Source organism: Ostrinia furnacalis, unplaced genomic scaffold, assembly GCF_004193835.3.
Source record: "Ostrinia furnacalis isolate ACB-3 unplaced genomic scaffold, ASM419383v2 OfSCF0780, whole genome shotgun sequence".
Lineage (NCBI taxonomy): Eukaryota > Metazoa > Arthropoda > Insecta > Lepidoptera > Crambidae > Ostrinia > Ostrinia furnacalis.
Genome location: NW_021131019.1, coordinates 1,724,451 through 1,750,907, shown reverse-complemented (window position 1 = coordinate 1,750,907; position 26,457 = coordinate 1,724,451). Strand labels below are relative to the sequence as shown.

The following is a 26,457-nucleotide window of genomic DNA, read 5'->3' as shown; positions in this document are numbered from 1 at the left end:
CACACTTACAAACAATTCGCCGTACATCGGACCCCATTACTAATCATTTATCAATTGAGCAAAGAATGCCGATCGTGCTTTGTTTAATTTTCGAGTTATTGGCTCGTCCGCTTCAACTCGTCGTGACGTCAAAACAAATGACGAGAAATCATCAAACCGATACTTTCGGTTATTGTTTGTTGTAATAAGAACCATGCGATTAATCGGGTGAACTTGAACCCAAAGATTGATGATGGTGGCGCATGACGTGACTTCACAAATACTGGTATTCCTAATAGACTTGCCGTTAGCTTCAACATCATCACTACTGCTAACTCCAGAAGCTGAAGATCATCAATCAAAGTAATCACCGATTGTGTTGTCATTTCTTTTTATAAGCTCTCTATAATTTTGTAATTACTTACATATTTATCAATGCCACTCATGAGACTGTGATTTCATTTTAATATTCGATGAATATATTTCTGATTATCTTTACCCTCATCATAGATGGAGGTAATATAATTTAGAATCATGTTAGCAATTAAAATGAGGTTAGACACATTTTATTTTCATGTTGTCAACACATACTTAATATTTTCAGATGGCATTCACGATCGCCAGACTCTGTTTATTTTATAAACAAATTCGACCTTTTCAATATTCATCAAGACTACTTTATAATATTAGTCTTGCCAACTGATTGGTATTACAACACTGCACACTGTTACGTTGATTATTATAACAATGCAATAACTAGAAGGTACCTACGTACGTAGGGAACTACTAATAGTAATTTAATTAATTGACTGGATATTAAACTTTTAAATTACAATGTAATGACTTAGAAGTGCATTCAGGTTAGAAGTTGCAACGCACGCAATATCTAATTAAAGTCATTAACAATCTAAGACAAAGAGCAAGCACTCACCGCAAGGAATTTTCCCATAGAGACTAATATAGAAGCGATCTACGACTTATCCACATAACGATCTCACGATAGCAGATACAGCCTCATCTACCTGAGTATCTAGATTAAGACTGTGCATTATTTTTTGTTATTTATCAAGCAGGCAAGCGTTATTAATGACCATAAGTTAAGTAAATTCCAACATTACTGATCCCAGATTAGAGATAATTCATGTGCAATTTAACACAATTGGCAAGGGGAATAAAAGAAGACCAGATATCGAATTTACTAGAATTCTCGTTTCCAACGAAATCAGTAGTTAGGTACCTAGTGGGTGAAAAGATGACAAATGTATCGTATGATTAATGATACAATAGAAAGGAAAGTGACAGAGAAGGGAGCCCTACTGCGCCGACTCAGTATAGAATAATAGCAGAATATTATCTCAACTTCAACCGAGATGAAACCATTGGCAAAGTTGCAAATAATTGAGACAGCGATAACGATCTACATTTTTGAAAACGGACCGATGTACTACTTAATGCCCACCCATTCTTGCTATGATTACTTTCTCATTGCCCACCCACACTAGTTTAATGGGACCAACATGATAGATCGCTGGATTTACAAGCACATTACGAATAATTTCTTTCCTCTATCTCATTTCCACGTCATATGCAGATTGCCCATGGTCAATATAAACATCTTTGAATAAATAAACATCTGTTAATTAATTCCTTTCTGCAATTTGCTTCACTACTCTTTAACTTTATTTAATAGGCTTCTCTGCTTTTCCTTTTACATTAATATTAATAGATACTGTTTATCCGTGTATATTCATTAATTTATTTTTATTCCCGCATCCACTAAGTCTACGCGAAGCTTCTCATAAAACTGTACCTACCACCAAGCCATATTCATTATGGAAATATTATTTTCACTTTAATTCACATCCCGATATACGCAATAAAACGACATACTAAACTGACCAGATACTTTATTAATATCACTCGGACCGGTATAATTTGCATACACAATGGTTTCTCTGCTAAATTATTCAACGATTTATCCTTTACCTACTAAATTGACGAATTTTGCTTTCAATATTCATAGTAGGCCCGTTTGATTATGTGAATCATTTCACTTTCGAAACACAGGTTCAACTGCAAAATAAACAAGTACTAGGTAGGTTCATATTATTACGCATTAAAAAAACCGAAATTAGGAACTATAATTAAGTACACTAATACATCTTTGTAATTAGTACGAAATACTTAAAATAATTCTGCACACCCATGAAGAGAATTTCAAGAAACATTCTTGTGCATTGTCCAAAAAAATGCATTCATTCACAAGATTTGTTGATATTACGTGAGTGTGTCGCAAAGTTTACGTCTGCTCTTGCCAATGCAGTTTACCTGGCAACCATTCCCTCGGGACTCTGGCACTATTATGAATATTGCATAAATCATAACTCTACGGCGAGTGTAATTTACAAGAGACAAATAGAGGTCGCCGCTGTAACACCTAGCGCGTGCTATGAAAAAGTTATTAGCTGCGAACTGTGGAGCAAAACACGTAAGTAATAGCGGAAGCGATGATGCCCCTAATCATCATCTGTATTACTTATTACATTTCTTGTACTACTGTTCCCTAGATTCATTTCTTTGGAATTATGACTCTATTATTTCATTATACCTATTTATTACTTCGACATGCGTGTCAAAATTGATAAAAAAAGCAAATGTTTTAGGGCCGCTGCTTTTGAAAACAGATTTTAGAAAGATTTTACTAAACAGATTTTAGAATTTTGTACCCTTCAAATAAGTTGCTTAAAGTTGTTAGAGTTACCCTACACTTTGAAAAAATTGATCTGATGCTAAACAACTTTAGAAATCCATTTTTTTAAATTTGAATGACCTGGAAATTTTAATTTTCAAGGTGCGAGGTGCTGCTGGTGTGAGTAGAACAGATCTTCATGCAAGCAGAAGATAATAGCTATTAGTGGATGAAATGCGCTTATCACCAAATCATTTGTTATAAGCCAGAGCAGCCCATAAGGCCTAATTCACACGAGAGCTTTTTTAACGTCCGTTAAAAAAGCGTTCAAATAGAACATATGCATACCCAAGTACGTGTTCACACGTCGGCGCTTTTAAAACGCGACGCTTTTTTATCGAGCAGTGTTGCATTTTCAACGCAGAGCGTTGGGAATAGGCTTGGGTATGCATATTATGTTCTATTTGAACGCTTTTTTAACGNGGAATTCTTTAATCTTTAAATGACACGTTGCGTTTTTCAATCGAACATTACTTTCATTCATAAATTTTACTTTTGATAAATTCCGAACGTTTTGCTGTTGAGGGGGCCTTCGCGGGGTGCGGGCGGCAGTCGGCCGCTGGCCTTCAGACGGGGAGGTTGTGTCACTCGCTGCAAACTGACATTAGCGATCAAAATGAATTTTTTCTTTGGCTGAGTTGCACCACCTGACGTGACCTAACTTTGACCGTAGCTTTGGCGATAACCGGTGTTTTTTTGTATGTAGTTTGACAGATTTTTGACTTATGTCAAATTTAAAATAAGATGGTGCAACCTAGTCTTTGTTTGACAATAGTTTTTATGTCAGAGTTGTTCATAGAGCACGTTCAGTCAGACGATACGATTGAATTAAGGCATGCTCGGACGCTATTATCTACCTAAATAGAATCTATTAGTGTAAAAAATCGACTCAAAAAAAAAACGGCACTAGATAAGTAAAAGTTGAAAATATATTCCGTTATTTATTTACTAGGCCTTTGCAATCAGTATCCAAATTAGGAGCGAGTCAGAATCAGTAACTTAATCGATTTACGTGAAGAAAACAATTTATATCTTTCATACTTAGGCTCGGTGCAAATGGGCCATTTAGAATTAGATTTAACCACAATTCAAATTCAAATTTATTCAAACAAATAATTACAAAGTTATAGTGCGTTGAAGTTCCACGCGACGTCACAAAGTGCTGCACTCACACTCACTGACGTCACGGGCCTTTTCTTTTGAACTTTGGCACGCTTTATCTCTTTACATCTTTACATTTTCATTAGATTTAAAAAGCGAAAAATATGTGTCGATTAGTTTTTGATAAGCTAACTGACGGACTAATTAAAACTCTTCCTTTTTTACCCAGGAAACATCCCTATTACCTAACCATGAAACGTACCTATAGGTTATAATAATTAAAAAGTTTCGTCGAAAAAAACTGAAATCCTCTAATAAGACGATGAATTTTGGGAGCATGTCATGAAACTAAAATTATTAGCATACAAAAACTTGTTTAAAGAAAGGTTTTTTCTTTTAATTTATTTTTTATTTATGATGCGGAATTTGCTGCGGCGTAGTAGCAAAGATTTTTCGTTATGTAGCTCGTAATAATTTCGAAGAATAGGGATGTTTCCTGGGTAAAGCAAAAGTTTGAATTAGTCCGTCGGTCAACTTACCAAAAAAAATACTTTAAATGTATTTTTCACTTTTTTAAACTTGTGAAAATTTAAAGAGATAAAGCGCGAAAGTTCAGAAGAGGCCCATGACGTTAAGGCGTGCTTAAAATTGTTGCGATTTGTGACGTCACGCGGAATTTCATCGCATCATAACTTCGTAATTAGGTAGGTACTTGTTTGTTGACAAATAAAAATATCCCGTGTCCAATATTTTTTGATAGTGTAATTGACGGACTAAAAGTGTTTTTTTTAAGAAACTAGCCTATTCCTACGGCCACATTCCAGCTCCATCATCAGACCCTGTTTGCCTTTGCGAATTGAAGTAGGTAGGTACTCGTGATTTTTAAAGTAGCTTACTTACATAATATTACTTACTTATATTTATATAAATAAATAAATTTTAATACAAANCAGAATTATCATTTTTTAATTATTGTTTTACTCCTACTAATATTATAAATGCGAAAGTTTGTATGCATGCCTTGATGTTTGTAACTCTCATTCTTCCAAATAAATAAGTTGAATAATTTTAATCTTCTGAGTTTTTTTTTATTTTCTTTGGCCACTCTTCCAATTCCCAGATACCTACAATCCCATTCCATCCTATTCTATTTATATTATTACTGTTAGGTGTTAATTAATATTTAATCGATATCGATATTCATGTGAAAAGTAACGACATACATACATCACTGACATGCACACATATTTATTTTTACACACACATATGACATCTCATTTTTGGTTTCGTTTGACAGCTCATGATTGTTGCTCTATTCCGAAGGAATATTAACTTTATGGAGCAGCCGCGCATCACCTTGCCCAGTCGCCTTCGGATTATTAACCTTTCATTCTTTGCACCCGGCGAGTGAATGATGACAGCTCGTCTACTTAATATTCATCTGTGTGCTCCTGTTTTTCTCAATATCTTCATTTTAAAATAGTGTAGCAATTTCGAAGCTGAATGGTTGACGTTGACACATTTTTAGAAGTAGGAAGCGTATTTAGGTTTTCTGTCACATCACTTCCTGTAAAATCTTATGTAGAAATTATCTATTTTAAGTGTTTTCAGTATGTAGTAATAGTGTAGTAGGAAGCCTTACAATTTCTTTCCGGTTATATGCTATGTAGCTTATATTCTGGATGAATTTACTTAGAAACTTCACTTATAAACTTTCGTATAGGTTCTGAGGTGTTAACCATTTCATAAATCCCATCAACTATCATCAACCTCATTAATATTCCTTTCCAGTGTCGCTTCTGTCCATCGCGTTCCAAAATATCCACACAAAAGCACCAGGCATCCCTAGTATGCCTGTGATGCTAGCACATGACCGGTGCAGTGTCCACACCTGCGCGCCTTATTTTAGTACTGGCCGTGGCGACCGACGCAAGGTGATAGGATATTTTCACATTCTGGGTCACGACTGTTTGTCTCAAGGACGATTCCACGTGTGCTGGTACGAGGCCGACGTATTTCTGTGACACAATATTGTCTAAACGTCTTCACTGGATATTATTTACGTCGCGCGAAGTGACACTAGAAAATTTTAATAAAATCATTGCAGCAAGGTCTTAGAGCATGTTCCGCTCTATGTTGTGGTTATTTAAAACGAGGACGTTTATATTCTGGAATTCGCTCGAATATATTTTGAAATACTTTGGACTTGATACGAAACACACTTTCGTTCTTATGTATAGGCATGCAGAACTTTTACCTATTAATACGAGAGTTGTTTACACACGTCATATCATTTGGTGTATCAATATTCAGTGGGCAATTTGATAGTTTTTATCGATGATAATTAGGTTCACGTTCTAATCAATTAATATCATCGTGTCGCCTATCGCCCACCACTCTCCCGTTACATTACCGTTAGTATAATGTTGATGACATCGCGAGCCTACAATATTATTTCACCTGTATATTGTAGGTCATATGGTAATTACATTATTATTTTCCGTTGTGTGCCAAGAAGTGGCTTCCAAAGATGATTCATTCGTTACAACCGAGAATGCAGTTCGGTCACTGAGTGTTCCGCAGTGATGGCATCTTTGCTAACCTCAAATTGTATCTTGATCTATGGACACACGTATTTGATACGACCACATCTGACACGGTAAAAGCAATCTAATTACATAGCTGCAAAATATAAATTCCTCTACGCGACCCGACCCCGAGACTGCTTGCAGGTAGAATTTTTTACTGATGGCTCATACTCCTTTGTTTATGCCTACTTCGACTCTTTACTCTCACAATTATTGATCTTCCAAGTGATATATCGTCACAATCAATTAAATTACTACCTGAGAAAGTGGGACTCATTACTTTTAAGCATTACCTATGTAAGATGGTCTACCTTCTGTACACGAATTGCAAAGATTAGTCCAATGGTTACTTACTGAAATGCGCAAATCATTTATCTTTGGTGACTCTATCCATAAAAAACATCATCTGCTGGAGTGGACATAGGCCACCCCTATATTTCAGCTTGTATTCGTTCGCTTCGATAACGATTAATCAAAGAAAATAATCATGAAGTTACGACTGTAAAGTTAAAACTAGTTAAAAACCATGATATCGTAAAGTCCATCATTGTAGTTATCATTGAATTAATTGTCAAGTTGGACGACAACGCGATCACGCGTTTCATTCAATGAATCAATGGATTCTATTTATCAGAGCTGGCCTTGAAGCACCTCCGGAACGAATTGCTTGCTTGCATTGCTTGACTGGCACTGCCAAATAGGCATTCTGTTCATTTGTAGGTGTTTTGATCATTGTTGAGTAACAATCGACGAATTATTTATGTGGCTATTTATAAAGTGACATCAAAGAACATTTCTTTTATGGTTAAGATTTCATTTATTGCGGTTAAGCGTGGTGAAAGAAAAATGCTTAGTAATGCCCCATCAGTCTATAAACAGGAGCACTTCTATTGAACTTTAATTCACCTCACTCAATATTGCGATTTAGTATAGCTTCAGATATTTATTTCTTACAGAAAATACATTCGCTTGAATTGAGAAACACTGGTTGTACAGGGAGCAGATTATCAATATTAGGCTAAACATACCTACTTGTTAAAACGTTTCTAATTTAATTCTGGCAATATCCATCGGTATTTTTATAAAGTACGCAAATAAAGATACGAGTTTATCTGTATTTCCCATGGCTACAGACAGCACATGTTATTTAAATTACAATAATTATGCCATCAGGTAGGTATTTAAAATGGTTTTAATTATTCATCCAACTGTTTTAAAATGCTGCGCTTTCAAGAAATTCACAATTCTCGTATCAACAGAGACCTTGAAGAGGTTTTAGATTATTTGGCAGAGTTGGCAGCTTTACCTAGATCTTGAAATTTTACACATAGGAATAACTACAAGGTACTTACGAAACTAGAAGTACCTTGAAGTACTTCACACTAGCTAGAGAATGAACGGTCATCCAAAATTAAAGTTGTGATAATAATTTTACAGCTAGAGCTTTTCAGATAAGCCTACACAAAACTGTGTTAAAATTGTTATTCATAGAGCGTATAATTCAGTCGCTAATTGAATTCTAATTTGATACAAAATCAATGAATTTGAAATCCTGTTTGGGGCTATTTATTTTGCAACTTATTTTCTGGCAAGTTTGAATTTATGAATTTGAATGTGGTCTAGATTGTAGATACCTTGAACACGCTATCTAGCCAGTATTTACGGCGCTGGCATGTGAAAGTGCTAGTAGTGTTCAATTGTGTCTATATCGGTCGAGGCTAGGTACACTCCGACCCATAAGTATTAGAACAATAACGTTTAAGCTTTACCAACAAGACAAGCACGAATTCTGAAGAAGGGCTTTAAATTCCAACTTCAAATTGAGATCATGTTACTTAGAAAACAACATGCAACAACTGCAAATATTGCAAAACTTTTCTTAGTTTAGTAAGTTGCTCCTAAAAGGTAGGTAAGGTTCTAGCTGCGGTAAAAACTAGTGAAATAGATTTGAAAGTTAAACCACTACGTAACACTATCTACTAATAGTGTAGAATTAAGTACTTTTCGTATCTCCCATTTTGTGCTTTTCGTCTCAATTAAAATGACTCTACCGTCAATGAAGTAGGTAATTCTCACAGTCTGATCAATGAACTGTATTAAATAAGTAAGGAATAACACAGACCGCAAATTCCCAATGCCAACTGTACAATTATGCGAGCAACTGTTCGCAAATTCGGAGCTAGGGTCGGACCCTCCTCGTGGGCCCCTACCTGCAAGTGCAGTATTGATTAACGCCACGGTCTGCACTCCGAATTGTATTTGCGAACACATTTTCTGTCAGTTAAGTACGGAATTATCATTCGGTTGTGTAATTTTATGGCCTTGGGCGTTCTAAATTTGGTAGATGTGATTTATGTTTACTTGCAAGACTTTGTGGAATGTGAACATAAATAGAAAAAGTCTTTTTGAAAAGAAGAAAAGACAAATTATAGTAAGATTCAAAATAATCAATTTACGAATAATTTANGATGGAATTGTTTAATCCCGGAGTTGCTATGGGGCCACTGGCATTCCAGCTCTATCATCAGATCGACTCCATGTCATCACAATATTGCATTGTCATCCGAATTACATGTATATCTAAAATTTTAACTCAATTAGTTGTTGAAGGATTTCTAATAAAAAGACGAGATTAAACACATTTTCAGTTTATTCTTCATAAGTGACACAAAGAGAATGACAATAGACAAAAGAAGAAATATTTGCTTTTTTAAACCATAGACAATACTACTATGTGTTCCAATACCTACAGTTGTCGTCAGGAAGTTGGTCAAACAAATTCAGCTTGCAAGATTCCACCCGAAGTTACCTACATATTACATGTTCAAATTTCGAGAACGGCTGAACCGACAAAGACATTAGAAAATTTACGAAAAAAAAATATCCCGTACAAAATTTTCATGGATTGTGTTATTTTTATTAAATACCTTTATGCCTGAGTTAAGTGACACCGACATCAAGGTTCATCAATTCAAGTTTAAAATAGGCAGTAATGTCATGAAAAAAGAGCTTCTATTCTGTATCTACCTATGCCCGTGTAATTTTGATCGGTGTCAAATCGGAGTTTTCGTGCGGGGTGCGCGGGTGTTTCGCGCGGCGTGAAGGTCAAACGCCCAAGGTCATTGAGGACTCTAATCGCCTTAAATTGTAATAATTTCTTAGAAAAAATTGCCAACCTACTGAAACTACTACAAGATACTTGTTAATATTAACTAGGTTACACCTTCTATTAACGTAAACAGCGATAAAGCTTAATAACTTGTTGGATTTACAATTGAAAGCAGAACCTATTTATCACTAAAACCTACGGTAACCTACTTAAAATATTGTATCTATTCAGGCAAGAACGCATAATTAGAATGAAATAAGCAACAATTCTAATATGCACTAAGAATTTACGTTGATAGGTAGTATTATAAATGATACTGATGATGTAAATGTAAAGACCTCTCATTACCGAATCTAATTTTAGACCAAACCAGTTTCTCAATATTTCATTAAGTGGAAACCGCAAGTCAATAAATTAATCTGATTGATAGACGAACCAAACTCGGCTGGAGACCACAAAATATCTATAGGTAAATTGTACAAACGTAATACATTCTCCCCTGTGGGTTCATTATTGTCCGTCGTTAATCCCTTGGCTAATAAAATATTGCATTCATTTTCAATAGACTCGAGGCATAGTCTATTATCACAAGATTATTTATTTTGTACTTAGAGCAATGTAAGTTCTCTTAAAATGGTGGTTTTCTATTTATTATTTCCATAGTCATTGCAAAATTCTTGCGAGTACCAAAATCTTTTGCCAAAACGAATCACGGCGGAACGCTCTTTGTAAATCTTGTGAACAGTAAATTGTCTCATATTTCAAGTCTCTCGACAATCTACTAACATTTTGTAATATGTTACCTTCATAAGCTTCATAATAAATCCTTTACGCCCCAGTAGACATTTATTACAATTAAAATAGATCACATGGCAGCCAGTTGTTTTAGGATTTGTCCAATTCCTTACGACTTCGCCATTATGAGTTATTCTTATTTTGTTCTAATATTTTAGAACAATTTTTAGGATCGGTCATTGTCACGATTGATACCGGAGGCCCAATTGGGGGGGAATGGGATTTAAAAGGTTGGCAGCGCACTTGTGACTTCACTGATGTTGCGGGTGTACATGGGCGACGGCAATTGCTTACCATCAGGTGATCCGTCTGCTCGTTTGCCTCCTATCACAAAAAAAAAAAAAAAAAAAAAAAACGATTTAAAAGAAACATTGACCAAGAATCACACTTCATTGTATTGCTTGTATTCTTTCATTTGTTTAATCGTCTCCTCTTTTCCTTCCAGACCTTCACAGCATGGTGCAACAGCCACCTGAGGAAGGCCGGCACCGGCATCGAGAACATCGACGAGGACTTCAGGAATGGCCTGAAGCTGATGCTGCTGCTCGAAGTCATCTCAGGGGAGACCCTGCCCAAGCCCGACCGCGGCAAGATGCGCTTCCACAAAATCGCCAACGTCAACAAGGCTTTGGACTTCATTGCTTCTAAAGGTGAGCTTTGATTAACAAAAAATACTGAACATGGTAATGAAGGAGCAAATTACGCTTCGGCATGGTCATATGCGATGCAAAGTACTTAGTCTTATAATAAGTCGATATCGCATTTTTTCGATGGTTTTCCAAATTCCCTGCGAGGTCATATTCTTGTAGCAGAATAGAACCTCATCCAATATTTATGTTAGGTATATCCAATACAAAATGGGATATCCCGAAACTAAATCAATCGGAAATTGTACCCAAGGCTTATCCCTTTACAACAAAATTTACGATTAGGTAGGTACGTGATTCGTAATAATACTAGGAAAGCTCAAGGTTCATGCCTGGAAAAGATCTATAATGCATTTATTGTATATCATTTTCGCAACTAAAAAGCCATTTCTTTTAACCTAAATCGTATTAGGTACTTGCGATTTATAACATCTACAGCCGTATTATGCTAAAGCACGTTTCTCGATTACTTAAGTAGGTACCTACTTATTAGTTACTTTACAATGTTCAGAGGTTTGATAAAGGAAGGCATTTAAAAACAATTTTATCGCTACGACCTCCTTCAGAACTGAATTCCTTTCTTTGCTTAGTAGAAAAATCAATTAATACTCTAATGTTAATCATTCATTTTAATTTAACTAATTTAATTTTATTAATTTTCAGGAGTAAAATTGGTATCAATTGGTGCCGAAGAAATCGTAGATGGCAACCTGAAAATGACCCTGGGTATGATCTGGACCATCATCCTGCGATTCGCCATCCAGGACATCTCAGTAGAAGAAATGACCGCTAAGGTACAGTAACAATTCAAAATGACGAATCATCAATCAATTAGATGGAAATACATGCAACAAGATAAGAGTTAGTTAGCAATTAGAAAGTGATCAGATTTGCATCTTCTCAGTCCATCACAGACCAATCTTGAACGAGTAGATAGTTATAAAAGTAGCAGCTTGTTTTTATTCCCAATATGTGTGACATAAACATTTATACACCATTGAAATACCGTCACACTTTTATTTTTTTTAAACCACTTTATAATATTTTCATAATTTGAACAAACTGTTTCTCGTATAAGACCAACATTTTTCTAAATGAAAATTCTTTGATTCGAATAGCAAATACTTATTATCCATAATATGATTACAGGAAGGTCTCCTTCTCTGGTGCCAACGCAAGACGGCGCCGTACAAGAACGTCAACGTCCAGAACTTCCACCTGTCCTTCAAGGACGGTCTGGCCTTCTGCGCGCTCATCCACCGACACAGGCCCGACCTCATCGACTACAGCAAGCTGTCCAAGGACAACCCGCTGGAGAACCTCAACACCGCCTTCGACGTCGCTGAGAAGTACCTGGACATCCCACGCATGTTGGACCCTGATGGTGAGTGCCGAGCTTTGTTTTGGCTTCTACATTGCATGAACTGAACAAACAATATCCATATTGGAAAACTTTGATCCATAATGATATCAAGGAAGCCTCTACACGGATGAATCACAAAAATTCTGCCATAGGCTATCCTTTTACTAGTACTATAAAGCTACAAGGAGACCAAGAAAGAGTTCAAGACAAATCGAAGGAGAATTCTGTATGAATTCAAGAACTGTTGTTACTTTATGAACTTAACTGACGAAAGACATGTATTTGAAGTAAATGTATAAATATTACAGACCTCATAAACACACCAAAGCCGGACGAGCGCGCCATAATGACCTATGTGTCATGTTACTACCACGCCTTCCAAGGCGCGCAACAGGTATCCAAACAAAGATAGCCGCGAAGCTACGCCGTTGACACCCGACCTAACGCCAGGCCTTTGTGTGCCACTCATAGCATGGACTTGAGCTTCGTCATAGTTAGACATAGCAAGCTATATCTACTATGGCTTCGTTGGCTGGATACGCGCCTGTCACATAAATCAAATTCTTTCCCGACCCAATTCTAGCGCTGGAATGCGCTGTGACTTTCAATGCCACATTTTTTATGCGTTGCTATCTGACAACGAATACATTATAATTCAAAGTATTTCTATCGTCGAGGTGGGGGTAATATAAAGATTTTGATACAAGCGTATCCAGCCAAGTTAAAAATATCCTCAGGAATTCCAGCAAGATCTTCCTATCACTTTATAAAAAGTTTGGAAGATATTGCAACGTTAGTTCCGCAAAACAAACCTTATCAGTATCCAAAAATAATATGAATGTTATAAATGTCGCTGAAACAATGTTATTTTAAGCTTTGTGTCATTAACTGTTCCCTTACCTATTGTTAAGTCGCTGTTTGGAATGCTTGTGTTTTCTGTAACCACCAACCCATGTGTTCTTTCATTGCTTTTAATCCTACTGTTTCCCAAACAACAAACCTACTACCCAGTCCAGTTTTTGTCAAATTTTACCCACACACAATCCTTACTTACTTTTTTAAACCTTATTTTGAACAAATTAACTTTTTGAAAAAAGAAACAAGTCTAGATAGACCTTTGTTATTTCTTTCTCAACTGTCAAAGTTTATTACAATCTATTTAGAATACCTATAATAAATATAAATTAAAAATGGCAAAGATTTTCTCCCCAATGACTTTAATCGAAACATACATCAAGTTTAGTTACTGAAATGATGTTTACCTCTATAGTTACTGTCGAATCGTTTCAAAAAACACAAGCATCACCAAGAATAATACCGATACATCGCATGGAACTAACCCGATGTTGCTTGCGTGTGGCTACCAGATCTTCAGAACACCGCGATGCCGGACGAGCGCGCCGTCATGACCTACGTCTCTTCGTACTACCACTGCTTCTCTGGAGCGCAGAAGGTCTGTATTGACAACTAACATCTGCTTTCGCCTATTTTCTGTGGCTGTAAGCAAAGGAAACAAGTTGAAATATACATTGATGATATTATCCTGTTTACGCCACTGCTAAATTTCAATTTCGCAGCAGTTTTTTCAGAGCCTAACTAAAATTAGTACCTATTTAGAAACCACCTACCTAATTAGTCAATTGAACTGCAAGCTTGTAACTCGGCTTATACCTACATAATACAGACATTTGAAACCGTTAACGATGCCTACTTTAAAAATGGCTGAAATTTACGACCAAATACTGAAATAAATATTATTTCCCCGCAGGCTGAAACCGCCGCGAACCGCATTTGCAAAGTTCTCAAAGTCAACCAGGAGAACGAACGCCTGATGGAAGAGTACGAACGTCTAGCCAGTGACGTAAGTATATTAAATCGCTTAACACTTTATTTATTGTAATGTAAGCATACCGAAACACGACAAAAACAATCTACTTGTTAGATACAATACCGTCACCCAATCATTAAAGGTTGTCCATAAAGGGTAGTTACAGTAAAAAGGATACATACAACCATATTCTGAACGAAATAACTAAAGAGTGTTACCTTAACCTGTTACAAAATAAAATAATTGCAAAACACCTCCAGTAAAAAAAAAATTGAAAGAAGGAAGTTGAAAAGTCGCCAAAACTCTCTCATCGACTTTAGCCCTTATCCTAATATTAATAAGCCGCAAAATCCCAACAGTTGCTGGACTGGATCCGCCGCACCATGCCCTGGCTGAACAGCCGCCAGACCGACAACTCGCTGGCCGGCTGCCAGAAGAAGCTGGAGGACTACCGCACCTACCGGCGCAAGCACAAGCCGCCGCGCGTCGAGCAGAAGGCCAAGCTCGAGACCAACTTCAACACGCTGCAGACCAAGCTGCGTCTGAGCAACCGCCCCGCGTATATGCCCACTGAGGGCAAGATGGTTTCTGTAAGTAACGACGTCTCTATAAGCTTTATAATCATGACAATGCCTCTTACTTAATTATTCTGTTGGATGAGACATGTAAAGAGATATTTTTAATTTTGAAAAAAAAACCGAGTCATTAAATTATTCCAAGCCCGGTCTGTGAGCACGTAGAATTTTGTCCAATGAGCGACGGGCGCCCGCAGTGAGTGTGCGAGCGTAATAGCAACATAATTACGCGCGAGCGATAAGGATGGGTAGCTTGGGGTCATTGGACAAAATTCTACGTGGTCGCAGTCCAGACTATAGACTTCCAATAATTGAATAAATCTTTGCCCTGATCCTATCAAAATCAAGACTGTTATTTTATATGTTATCCTCATCATCTTCATCATCCTCGTTATCTTTACAGGATATCGCTGGAGCGTGGAAGGGTCTGGAGATCGCCGAGAAGGCCTTCGAGGAGTGGCTGCTCAGCGAGATGATGCGCCTTGAGCGTCTGGAGTACCTGGCCCAGAAGTTCAAGCACAAAGCCGACATCCACGAGGACTGGACCAGAGGTAAATGCTTTTACAGATTTCATCTTGCTAGTCATTCCTCCTACCCTTTGATCTAGTAATAGAATTGATATCACCTCTTTTTCTATTTTTGAACATGTATAAGGAGTCCCAAGGTACATCCTATCTAACGTACCTAACTTTTCCAAAACATTGTTCTTGGCTAATATTCACTTTCTCGAGTTTCATAGACTTCAAAGAATCTTACTTGCCTTCAGTGGCGTAACTATAGGAAACCTCTGAAAAATAACTCTAGGCCCTTGGACCTAGATACACCAAGGGCCCCAGGCACAGAATTTGCCACAGGCCCCGGATGGTATAGTTACGCCACTGCTTGCCTAATGCCTTGACTCACAAATCAGCCAGAAATTCCCCTACCTTTTACATTACGAAGTTTTCATAGAAATCTTTTCGTTACCCAGGCAAGGAGGAGATGCTGCAGTCCCAGGACTTCCGCCAGTGCAAGCTGAACGACATCAAGGCGCTGAAGAAGAAGCACGAGGCCTTCGAGTCGGACCTCGCCGCGCACCAGGACCGCGTCGAGCAGATCGCCGCCATCGCCCAGGAGCTCAAGTACGTAGACTTTCCATGCTATGATCATCAGTTAATAACATTCCTCCTAATTTCCACGTGATTACAATAAGAACGTTCCGATTAAGTAGATACCATATGCCTACCTGTATCCTCTCCAGTAGATATTATAAACGGTCTTGACGAAAGTATCCCACGTCCTAAAGCTGATTACTTTTTGCAGGCAGATGTACTTGTTGAGATGCATGCAGTCGTTGAGTATAAACTGATGGATAGTGATGATTTCAACTGTTTTTGATATCATTTCAACTTTTATAGCAGTTTCGCATAAAAAAGAAGACTTCTTTTCGTGTCGACAACAAACCTACACAAGGTCGCATTGACTGTTTTTAAACTTTCGAAGCATTTTCCTGTCTCCAACACGAGTTAATATCATGTTCGCACAGCGTACAACAGTATACTGAGTTTCCCAGAGATAAGACATTTTTTCACCCTGCATCCTGGAATACCACAAGATATCCAGCGTGAACGAACAACACTAGCAACTTTTTCATAAAAATGTTATTTTCCAGCACCCTGGAATACCACGAGGTGGCCAGTGTAAACGCGCGCTGCCAGCGCATCTGCGGGCAGTGGGACCGCCTGGGCGCGCTCACGCAGCGCCGCCGCCTCGCGCTGGACGACGCCGAGCGCGTGCTCGAACAGATCGACCTGCTGCACCTGGAGTTCGCCAAGCGCGCCGCTCCCTTCAACAACTGGTGAGCTGTAGTACTGAGACACAAGGTAGCCAGCGGAGTCAGTAGCCAAAGTAGCCAGCGGAGCCAGTAGGCAAAGTAGCCAGCGGAGCCAGTAGCCAGAGTAGCCAGCGGAGCCAGTAGCCAAAGTAGCCAGTGGAGTTCGCCAAGCGCGCCGCTCCCTTCAACAACTGGTGAGCTGTAGTACTGAGACACAAGGTAGCCAGCGGAGCCAGTAGCCAAAGTAGCCAGTGGAGTTCGCCAAGCGCGCCGCTCCCTTCAACAACTGGTGAGCTGTAGTACTGAGACACAACAAAAGGTAGCCAGCAGAGCCAGTAGCCAAAGTAGCCAGCGGAGCCAGTAGCCAAAGTAGCCAGTGGAGTTCACCAAGCGCGCCGCTCCCTTCAACAACTGGTGAGCTGTAGTACTGAGACACAAGGTAGCCAGCGGAGCCAGTAGCCAAAGTAGCCAGTGGAGTTCGCCAAGCGCGCCGCTCCCTTCAACAACTGGTGAGCTGTAGTACTGAGACACAAGGTAGCCAGCGGAGCCAGTAGCCAAAGTAGCCAGTGGAGTTCGCCAAGCGCGCCGCTCCATTCAACAACTGGTGAGCTGTAGTACTGAGACACGACAAAAGGTAGCCAACAGAGCCAGTAGCCAAAGTAGCCAGTGGAGTTCGCCAAGCGCGCCGCTCCCTTCAACAACTGGTAAAGTGGTAAGCGATGTCCTTTAGGCAAAGAATGGTCAGTTTCCAATGTAAGCTGACCGGCTGACCAAGTCTTAACAATCAGCTGGCACCCTAATTTGTCAACAAGCTGGCAGTGACGTCTATTCCCGTGGATATCATAAAATGCGACAAACTATCATTTTCATACAGAGTTTCTACCCGTTTTCTGATCTGACCCTCCCATCGATAGATTGCCAGCGCAGATTGCAATCTCTAGTCGTGTATTACATTATTGGAAAGCAGGTAACACAAATCCAGATAGAAATATGACAGTTAACGGATGGATTTGACGAAAGATCAAATATGGAAATCGGGCATAAGGGAATATGCGAAATTGCGAATATCAGCCAGTGTGGCCAGCAAAGGGAATTTTGGCCATATCCTCCCTTTGGTACCTAAATCAAAAGGTGCTGTTCGTGCAGCAGCAACTGAATATTACCTGATGATGTTAGTGATGAATGATGATCAATGACGAAATAACTCCCGTATTATGCACTACATCACATCTGCAGAAGATGCAAAATGGTAGTCCTAGTTTTATGCCTTATTTGCAAATTACTATAATAATAATTTTTCTTTCAGGTTGGACGGAACTCGCGAGGACCTCGTGGACATGTTCATCGTGCACACCATCGAAGAGATCTCGGGTCTCATGGACGCACATGCTCGTTTCAAGGCCACCCTGGGCGAGGCTGACAAGGAGTACCAGGTAAGATCTCCTAAAGAGAACATCATTATGAAAACATGGAAGAAGCATTAATTTCTTTAAACTTTGCTAGTAAATTACTAGATTTGACTAACTGAAAATATCCTTGTTACAGGCAATTGTAAACTTGGTACACCAAGTCGAGTCCATCGTGAAACAGCACCAGATCCCTGGAGGACTGGAGAACCCCTACACCACCCTTACTGCCCACGTAAGTTATAGTCTAAATGCAGTACGTGACCCATGATGCTCCCTTGTGACACTCTTTCTTTAAGATAACTATAGGATGATTGTGACAATCATACCTATTTAAAAAAGGTCTTATAATTACTTAGCATTGAATCATGAATTGAGTTGAGTTAGGCTCAAACTGTAAACTAAAGTTTGAGTTGAGTTCGAAATCCGTATTTAAAACTATATCAAACGCTTCATTCTGGTATTTTTTCTGTGCTAAGACTTTTTTTTGCATTATTATAACCAAATATTTTACACAACTGCAGAATTGATACTTTTACAGCAATATGCATGCATCAGCCGCTATTAGGTACTTGTTTGTTAACATTTTAACTGCAATAAATTATTTTTCTCACCAGGAATTGAACCGCAAGTGGTCGGACGTGAGGCAGCTTGTGCCACAGCGCGACGGCACGCTGGCGGCCGAGCTGCGCAAGCAACAGAACAACGAGACACTCAGACGCCAGTTCGCCGAGAAGGCCAACGCCGTCGGGCCCTGGATCGAGAGGCAGATGGACGCCGTTACTGCCATCGGAATGGGCTTGCAGGTAAAGTCTCATTCCATGGATAAAATATATGTACCTACAGTGAGAATTATTGATCCAAACACACACACATTTTGTGACAATAAAAGCTATACAGCAATGAACAACCAGTAACACCAGAAACTCTTGAAATATTAAAATTTCAGATTACTGAACATTACCAAGAACTAAACTGTTATTAATTTGGAAACATACCCTGGAAATATTTTCGTCAGTTTTTGACATGCTATGGTAATAATACGACGCGACGGTTGTTTATTTCAGGGCTCTCTGGAAGACCAGCTGCACAGACTCAAGGAGTACGAAGCCGGCGTTTACGCTTACAAACCACACATCGAGGAGCTCGAACGCATCCACCAGGCTGTGCAAGAAGGCATGATCTTCGAGAACAGGTTAGATATAAATACTTATCAAATCAAAAATCAGTCATGTGGTCCCGGAAGAGTAAAGTAGAATAGGACCCGATTCTCGTCGATCAAAAGATTAACTATGACACCAATAGCCGAACATCAGTTCCCCCAACCCATGGTCACCATGGGAAGTGGAGGCCCAATCCTTCACTTGCTTTTGATAAATTAAAGAGGATTATGATAAGAATAGATAAGAAAAGAGAGATAAGAGAGAAGATAAGATAAGAAAAACTTTATGACACAAAAAGAAAATCAAAAAAGAACAATTGTGCTTCTGCAGTGGCGACTAAATGACGTGTGATGATGACCAAATCGAATCATTGCTTAAGCAGGTCTGCTTAAGTCCAAATAATAATGTAAGATCTATACCTAGGTACTTATAATTAAAAAATCTTTCCAGGTACTCACAATACACAATGGAGACCCTCCGCGTGGGATGGGAACAGCTGCTGACGTCGATCAACCGCACCATCAACGAGGTCGAGAACCAGATCCTGACGCGCGACTCCAAGGGCATCACGCAGGAACAGCTCACAGAGTTCCGCGCTTCCTTCAACCACTTCGACAAGAACCGAACTGGTGAGGAATACGTTCCCATTAAATATTACAGCCAAAAAAAATTATGCTGCTCTAAGACACTATCGATGGGGCAACAATCATTGGGGCAATAGACAAAAGCCCCCAAATAAATAAAGATAAAAAGACACTTATCACTACAAAATCTCCTCCAATACGCATTGTGTCGTAGGTCGTCAGATGGTTTTGGCAAAAAGAGATTTTCACATTCAAATAAATATGAAAGACCACTCATAAGACAAAATAATAGATATCGAAAATAGTAAATTTCATGCTAAATTTCCTTTTCACAGGCCGCCTAGCACCCGAAGAACTCAAGTCGTGCCTGGTATCCCTGGGCTACAGCATCGGCAAGGACAGGCAAGGAGAGCTCGACTTCCAGCGCATCCTCGCCGTCGTAGATCCCAACAACACAGGTACAATAAAAATCTTTGCCATAATGGACCTTGTTCGTCATCTATAAAGTGCAATTTTGAATATCTAACCGTTAAAATTGTACTTTCTCCCTGCACCCTTCTGATGTTGTTTTTCTTCATAGGCTACGTATCATTCGACGCATTCTTGGACTTCATGACAAGGGAATCAACAGACACAGACACCGCTGAGCAAGTCATCGACAGCTTTAGGATCTTAGCTGGTGACAAGGTAAATACATCCACAGCTCGCACCGCTCGCACACTCACTGCGGGCGCCCGTCGCACAGCGCGACAACAATATAATTACGCGCGAGCGATAAGGATGGGTAGCTTGGGGTCATTGGACAAAATTCTACGTGCTCACGGACCAGGCTTTACCAGCGTCACTTAGATTGCTTTAAAAGTCCTTGATCTGTAAGTTCTCTTTAAGCTATCAGCATTATCTTGCCAATTCTTAAAACTCTTTCCATTTTTCAGCCATACATCACCGCCGACGAGCTGAGGCGCGAGCTGCCGCCCGACCAGGCGGAGTACTGCGTGGCGCGCATGCCGCCATACCGTGTGCCCGGCGCGCCGCCCGGCTCGCTCGACTACATGGCCTTCTCCACCGCCCTATACGGCGAGACCGACCTTTAGGTAACACCCGAGGCAAAAAACCCTCAATGATCATCCATATATTACAGAGAAGCGTACCGGTAAACGCAGCGTAGGTCGTCCACCCACAAGGTGGACCGACAACATCATTAAGGTAGCAGGGAAGCGCTGGACGCAGGCCGCTACCAATCGATTAACATGGAAAGCATTGGGGGAGGCCTATGTTCAGCAGTGGACGTCCTATGGCTGAAATGATGATGATGATGAAAGAGAAGACGGCGAGACCGACCTTTAGGTAGCACCTGAGTGAAAAAAACTCCTCTCAATCCAAATCCTTCGTCGCCGTTTCAGCCAAAGGACGACTACTGCTGGACAATGGCCTCCTTCAAATTGTGGAAATCGTTGGATTTGCAAAGGCAAAAAAATCAATAGAAAGTTTACTCATCATTATTTTTCAGATGTTTTAGTTTAATGGTGGGAGTTGAGAAGGGGTGCAAGTCTTCTAACAGATTGTGGACGTGTTAATCTCTTTACTAGACATTTATAATCATAAAACGTTCAATATGCTTTTTATTGTACATGACAAATGTTTTGGTTGAGAAAAACAAAAAATTGGCGTCACTCCAGTTTTTAGTTGGGCCGATGCCTACATTCCTTCCAATTATACTAACCGTGCGTCAACTTTATACTCAAGGATGCTTTGCTTAGATCCAGGTCGTAGGAGCATCGGACGTCCGAAGCCAGCCATCAGGGAACGCAGCCGCCAATGCACGAGGGACGCACGCGGCACTGACGTAACGAACCACAATCATTATTTCCCTTATATTGACCAATGGCCCTAAATCGTCAATGTAGCGCAAATAATTTTTGTAATGTTTAATATTATTAGTCTTTTATAAACAGTTCTATTAAATACATATGTGCAATGTTCAAACCAAAAATGCCATTAACTTTCATACCATGGAACTCTTCTCCCTAATGTCTAGTAACCTTTTGGCTCAAATCAGAGAAATCATTTATATGTTTACATCTCTCTATTTATACATTATTAGCATTAGGTATTTTTAACTTTTATATGGAATTCTCAGAGAAGTCACAAAACTTATTTGTAAGGTAAAATGGTGCTAATGTTAGGCTTGACTAATGTGTGACACCAAAATAAGACTCATACACATTGTGAGAATGTTTTTGTTATATTTTTTTATTTGTAAGCAAACATTTATTTATAAAAGTTCATTTTTTTTTAATTACTGCCATTAGTAATTATAGTACTGCGATGGTAGGAGCATTATCAAAATTTATAAATGTTGCAGGGAAGTGTCACACAAATTATTTATATCACATAGATTGCCATAGCTTGCCTGCATCTATTTATTTATCATTTGAATATCATTTTTATATGATTTATCGTTTTTGAGAGTATTTTGGAAGGAGTACTCAAAATAAATGATCTGCCATATTTTCGTCTTTTAATAATGACTGCGTTGTTAATCCAACCAATTATATTATGATGAAGGAAGTGGTGCGTAGAATAAGAATGGATTATGTGCCCAAAAGTATACTAACTCGAATGTACAGCTAATTTAATAAAGAGCTCTTAAACACAAAAAACGTGTATTCATTTTTAACTTTACAGTACTTTATTAACTATCTAAAACATAACAAACAACTAATGTTTAAATAATATGCTACTCTAGGTACAAAAACATGGTTTGCATCAGTAAAAGATTATGTTACATCATTATTATCCTAAAGATCATTACAATTTGTGCATGATAGGTTTATTTCAATAGCCAAGAGTATCATTTCAGTAACACTTCTACTCTGATAGCATAAAAGCAAGAACATTATCATAAAAACCGGTTCTGGTATAGAAATAAATTAATTAAAGAATGCAAATATCCAAGACCGATATCCACTTGTACTGTGTTTTTTGCTTATCTTGTATCCTTTACATAATGTTGCATTTCATTTTTGTTATAATAATAAAATTAATTTCATATTTGAACTGCCCCAAATTATTTAAACAATATCAATTATCAACAATGTCATTGTTGCAAACAGCAAAATATGCAATAATATAGTACCTTACCAAGAAGATTCTTGTCATTTAAAACGTAGCTTTGATACTATTTCTTTTCCTCGGTTTTTGGTTCTGCTGCAGTAAGCAAAGCACTCTTGATGCCGACTTTCTTCAGCTCCTCAACAAGTTCCCCTGACTGATGCATCTGCAGCATTATGTCACAGCCTCCGACAAACTCGCCATTGATAAAAACTTGTGGAATCGTAGGCCAACTTGAGTAATCTTTAATTCCTGAAAGTAATGATAAAGAGAAGTTATAACTTTTTTAATCATTTTAAGAGGACAGAATTTTAATAGCGATTTGCTACCACAGACAGTTTGGAAAGTATTAAAGAACATAGTACACAAAAAAAAATTTTTTAGAAGTATTGTTTCTTTTCTAGTGTTCCAGGACAGTTGAGAAACCATGACCACTGAGGGCAACTGAGTCACTGGACTCCACCCTACCCATGACAAAGAACAGTGCAAACGGACACAGGAGTGGATTATTGTAGTTCCCTACAGATTGCCGCTGGGACCACGGATATAAGAGAGAAAGAAGTATTGTAAAGACCAATTGCAACAATTTTTTATCAAATTTAAGTCAAATCAAGTCTAAGAATGTGAAATTAAAGTCAACAAACAACTTTAAAAATAATGAAAACTGCTTTTACCAATAAATATAATTGTGCATGATGCACAAAGAATATTCCAATGAGACTAGTCAGAGTCTTGGGCCAAAGCTTGGCTTCCCAAGCTTCTATGGCTTAGTAGAAATTAATTGGTAAAAAAACTAACCTTGTCTAAGATTTTCGTCGGAAAGAACATCGTGACTGTCGTAAGGAACTGCGTGCATTCTCATGATCTGTACAACCGCATTACTGAATCCACATCTAGGAGCATCAGGGACTCCTTTCATAAAAACAACAACTTTGTTATTTTTCACAATTTTATCAATTTTTTCTTTTGTTGCAGCATCGGCGTAGGGACGATAAGTTAATTTTACAGCGTTATTGTAAATAGGCAAAATATTTCTTCTGAATAAGTTATTCATTTTTATTATATTCAAATCCTAATTTATTTCGTAAGAAGCCCAAAAAAAACCTGTTTTTTTATTCGGAAAATTGGAGCTGAAATATCCATCAATCAAATATAAATGACATGACACATGACAATGACAGCTTGACAGCCAGGCCAGCTGATAATAGTGTTGTGGTGCTATCCAACTACCATTCACCCCGCCAGCCAGTTCTGTAGGGTGTGAATCTACCTTTATAAATTCATTGGCATATTGGCAAATATGAATTTCTCCATTCCGTGATCGCTTCTGACGTTTACTTTGTCTGTGGTTGATGGTCCTTGTTTGTCTATGGTTTTGGTTGACAAGAAATTACCTTGCTTTCTGTTTGGTGAAATTTATTTTTCTTCTTCAGTGTTTAAGATTGCTTTACATGAAAATGGAAAACGCAGAAGAAATATTTCATTTCTTAGAAGAATTCTCCAAGCGTAAACCTAAAACTATACCACAAGAACTAAATGACTACTTGGCTTACGTAGCCCGCACCGGTGATCCAGTCTACCAGTGGGCTCTTGTGAAGGCTTTATTCAAAGAAAAGCTGCTCAATGTTATCACTGACTTCTACGAAACGACACCCGGCATTGACATACCACCTTACCCAAATGTAGACCCATTCAATTATGACACAATGAAGAACAGTTTACTTGAGCGTCTGGATTCCTTCACTTCGGCACCTTTCACAGTTCAACGAATTTGCGAGCTCTTAACGTGTCCCCGTAAACAGTACCATCGAGTAGATAAATTTATGAGAGCCATTGAAAAAAATATTCTGGTTGTAAGCACAAGAGAGCCCGGAATTCAACGCCACATAGAAATAGAGAATGGTGAGCCCATGGAAGCCATAGTCAATGGTTCTGATAATAATTCCGAGTATAATGTTGATGTTGAAATGGAGGAAATGTCTTGGAAAGAAAATGCAGAGCCTACACAAAGCAGTGAGCCTCAACCAAGCTCGTCCGATACTCATATTTCCATAGAAGACATAGAAGCAAGACTGAAAGCTAAGCAAGAACAAAAGGTGTCCTTTACACAAGACAAAGCTACCACTCAGTATGAGTCTGTGACACCACCTGAACTGAATGTGACATCAGATGAACAAGTAACAGAATCAAAGCCTACAGAGGAATTGGCCCAACAACCAACCACATCATCTGTTGAAGAACCTAAACCTGACCAACCTGAACCTGTGAAACCAGTAGACACACCTGCACCCTCTGAATCACCTAAACAAGATGAAGAAATGGCAACGGAAACCACTGAACATCAAAGTCAAACTTTAGTGATTCCAGAAATCAAAGTTGATGATGCTGAAATGACAGAACAAAAACTTACTGAACAAGAACCCACAGAAGTGAAACTTGACCCTGTGCCTATAGAGAAGGAACCAGAACCTTCTGTGGAACCTGAGAGTAAGCCTGCATCGGAAGAGCCACCAATCACTACTGATGAGAGCAGTTCCGACTCAAACCCTAAAGAAGAGACTGACAGTAAGCTGATTTCAGAGATCCAAACATCAAGTGAGGAGAGTTCATCCTCAAGCGACAATACTGATGCTAACAGTAATTCTCCAAAGACCGTGGAGTCCAACACAGAAACTCAGGAAGAGTCTAGTCAGTCTGACGCTGCTATGGAGGAGCCTGCGAAACAAACAGAGCCAGTCGAAGTGCCTCCTCCAGCTACAGTGGAGGAAACCCCACAAGCCCTTGAGACTGATAACTATTCAATATCAGATGTGAAGTCAGAGCTGCCCCAGCCTCCTGCGGAACCAGCTAAGACAGAAGAACCTATAGAAAATAAGGAAAAAGTGGATGACACACCTTCAGAACCAGAGAAAGAAAATGTAGAGGTCAAAATGGATAGTACTGAAACACCTACAGAGAATCCATCTGTTGAGGCCTCATAAATTGTCACAACGTTTTTTAATGCGACAGAGCATCAACCCTTAGATAAGTCTGATGAGTATTCAATTAACTTCTTTTGTTAGAATTAGGAAAAAAAATAATAAACTCAGAGTAATTCTGATAACCAAAAATAAACCTTTGCCTACAATTTTAGTATTTCTAATTACAACTGAATATAGTATAGTGAATATCAATAGTAAATTTTTGGATTAGAACATGACCAGTACATACAGAGTTAATATTATTTATTGGATCACATTTAATGTATTAATCATTTAACTTTTCAAGCATTGTATTCCGATCTCAACAGACCAATTTGTGGTTAGTGCAGCACTAATTTCTGGCTAAAATATTTGTGAATTTTAATTATAATTTTTAGGTTTATATTTGTACGTGAAAATAATGAATTCATTCCTAAAAATGTGTATCAATTCCTACCATAGTTTAGGATTGGCAAAGTGATACCTACCCATTTTTGTGATGAAATCTTATATAATTTTACTGGGTTAAATTAAACAAAAAAATATATCAACAATTTATTTACATTTAAATAATTATATACAGTAGGTATGTTTAAGAAGGCCTCATAAACACGAGCGGCTCATACCCGACGGCAACGGCAGCTGTCGCCATCTTGGCGGCAACGCTGCCGCCAAAAGGTGGC

The 26,457-nt window shown here is 38.6% G+C and overlaps 3 protein-coding genes across 5 annotated transcripts in view; 2 read left to right on the top strand and 1 right to left on the bottom strand.

Moving 5' to 3' along the window:
* Positions 1–22,290, top strand: part of Actn (alpha actinin) — a 37,166-nt gene extending 14,876 nt beyond the window's left edge. Inside the window, exons 2-20 of one of the 3 annotated variants that reach the window (XM_028300755.1) lie at positions 10,767–10,971; positions 11,632–11,762; positions 12,118–12,352; positions 12,640–12,725; positions 13,707–13,784; positions 14,100–14,192; positions 14,519–14,749; positions 15,138–15,285; positions 15,705–15,855; positions 16,386–16,571; positions 17,854–17,980; positions 18,093–18,188; positions 18,571–18,759; positions 19,021–19,148; positions 19,567–19,745; positions 20,036–20,158; positions 20,281–20,387; positions 20,636–20,794; positions 21,461–22,290. In XM_028300755.1, the coding sequence (XP_028156556.1) occupies positions 10,767–10,971; positions 11,632–11,762; positions 12,118–12,352; positions 12,640–12,725; positions 13,707–13,784; positions 14,100–14,192; positions 14,519–14,749; positions 15,138–15,285; positions 15,705–15,855; positions 16,386–16,571; positions 17,854–17,980; positions 18,093–18,188; positions 18,571–18,759; positions 19,021–19,148; positions 19,567–19,745; positions 20,036–20,158; positions 20,281–20,387; positions 20,636–20,794 (2,652 nt within the window). In that variant the 3' untranslated portion in view covers positions 21,461–22,290. Of the gene's footprint in view, positions 1–10,766; positions 10,972–11,631; positions 11,763–12,117; positions 12,353–12,639; positions 12,726–13,698; positions 13,785–14,099; positions 14,193–14,518; positions 14,750–15,137; positions 15,286–15,704; positions 15,856–16,385; positions 16,572–17,853; positions 17,981–18,092; positions 18,189–18,570; positions 18,760–19,020; positions 19,149–19,566; positions 19,746–20,035; positions 20,159–20,280; positions 20,388–20,635; positions 20,795–21,460 lie in introns of all 3 variants that reach the window. The other 2 variants (XM_028300754.1, XM_028300753.1) reach the window with 2 other exon arrangements.
* Positions 21,786–23,974, bottom strand: Grx5 (Glutaredoxin 5). Its single transcript, XM_028300758.1, has 2 exons — positions 23,613–23,974; positions 21,786–23,066 (listed from the first exon to the last, which is right to left on the bottom strand). Exons 1-2 carry the CDS (start codon positions 23,866–23,868, stop codon positions 22,882–22,884), a joined length of 441 nt encoding a protein of 146 aa, XP_028156559.1. The 5' UTR covers positions 23,869–23,974; the 3' UTR covers positions 21,786–22,881.
* Positions 23,975–24,169: 195 nt separating this feature from the next.
* On the top strand, positions 24,170–26,214 carry PPP4R2r (Protein phosphatase 4 regulatory subunit 2-related protein). Its single transcript, XM_028300652.1, has one exon. The coding sequence runs from the start codon at positions 24,266–24,268 to the stop codon at positions 25,793–25,795; it is 1,530 nt and encodes a 509-aa protein (XP_028156453.1). The 5' UTR covers positions 24,170–24,265; the 3' UTR covers positions 25,796–26,214.
* The last annotated feature ends 243 nt before the right edge of the window (positions 26,215–26,457 follow it).

Coding starts and splice junctions, on each gene's coding strand:
- Grx5 (XM_028300758.1), bottom strand. CDS start 23,868: ATGAATAACTTATTCAGAAGAAATATTTTGCCTATTTACAATAACGCT. Junction 23,067..23,612: donor CGACGAAAATCTTAGACAAG/GTTAGTTTTTTT, acceptor CATTACTTTCAG/GAATTAAAGATTACTCAAGT.
- PPP4R2r (XM_028300652.1), top strand. CDS start 24,266: ATGAAAATGGAAAACGCAGAAGAAATATTTCATTTCTTAGAAGAATTC.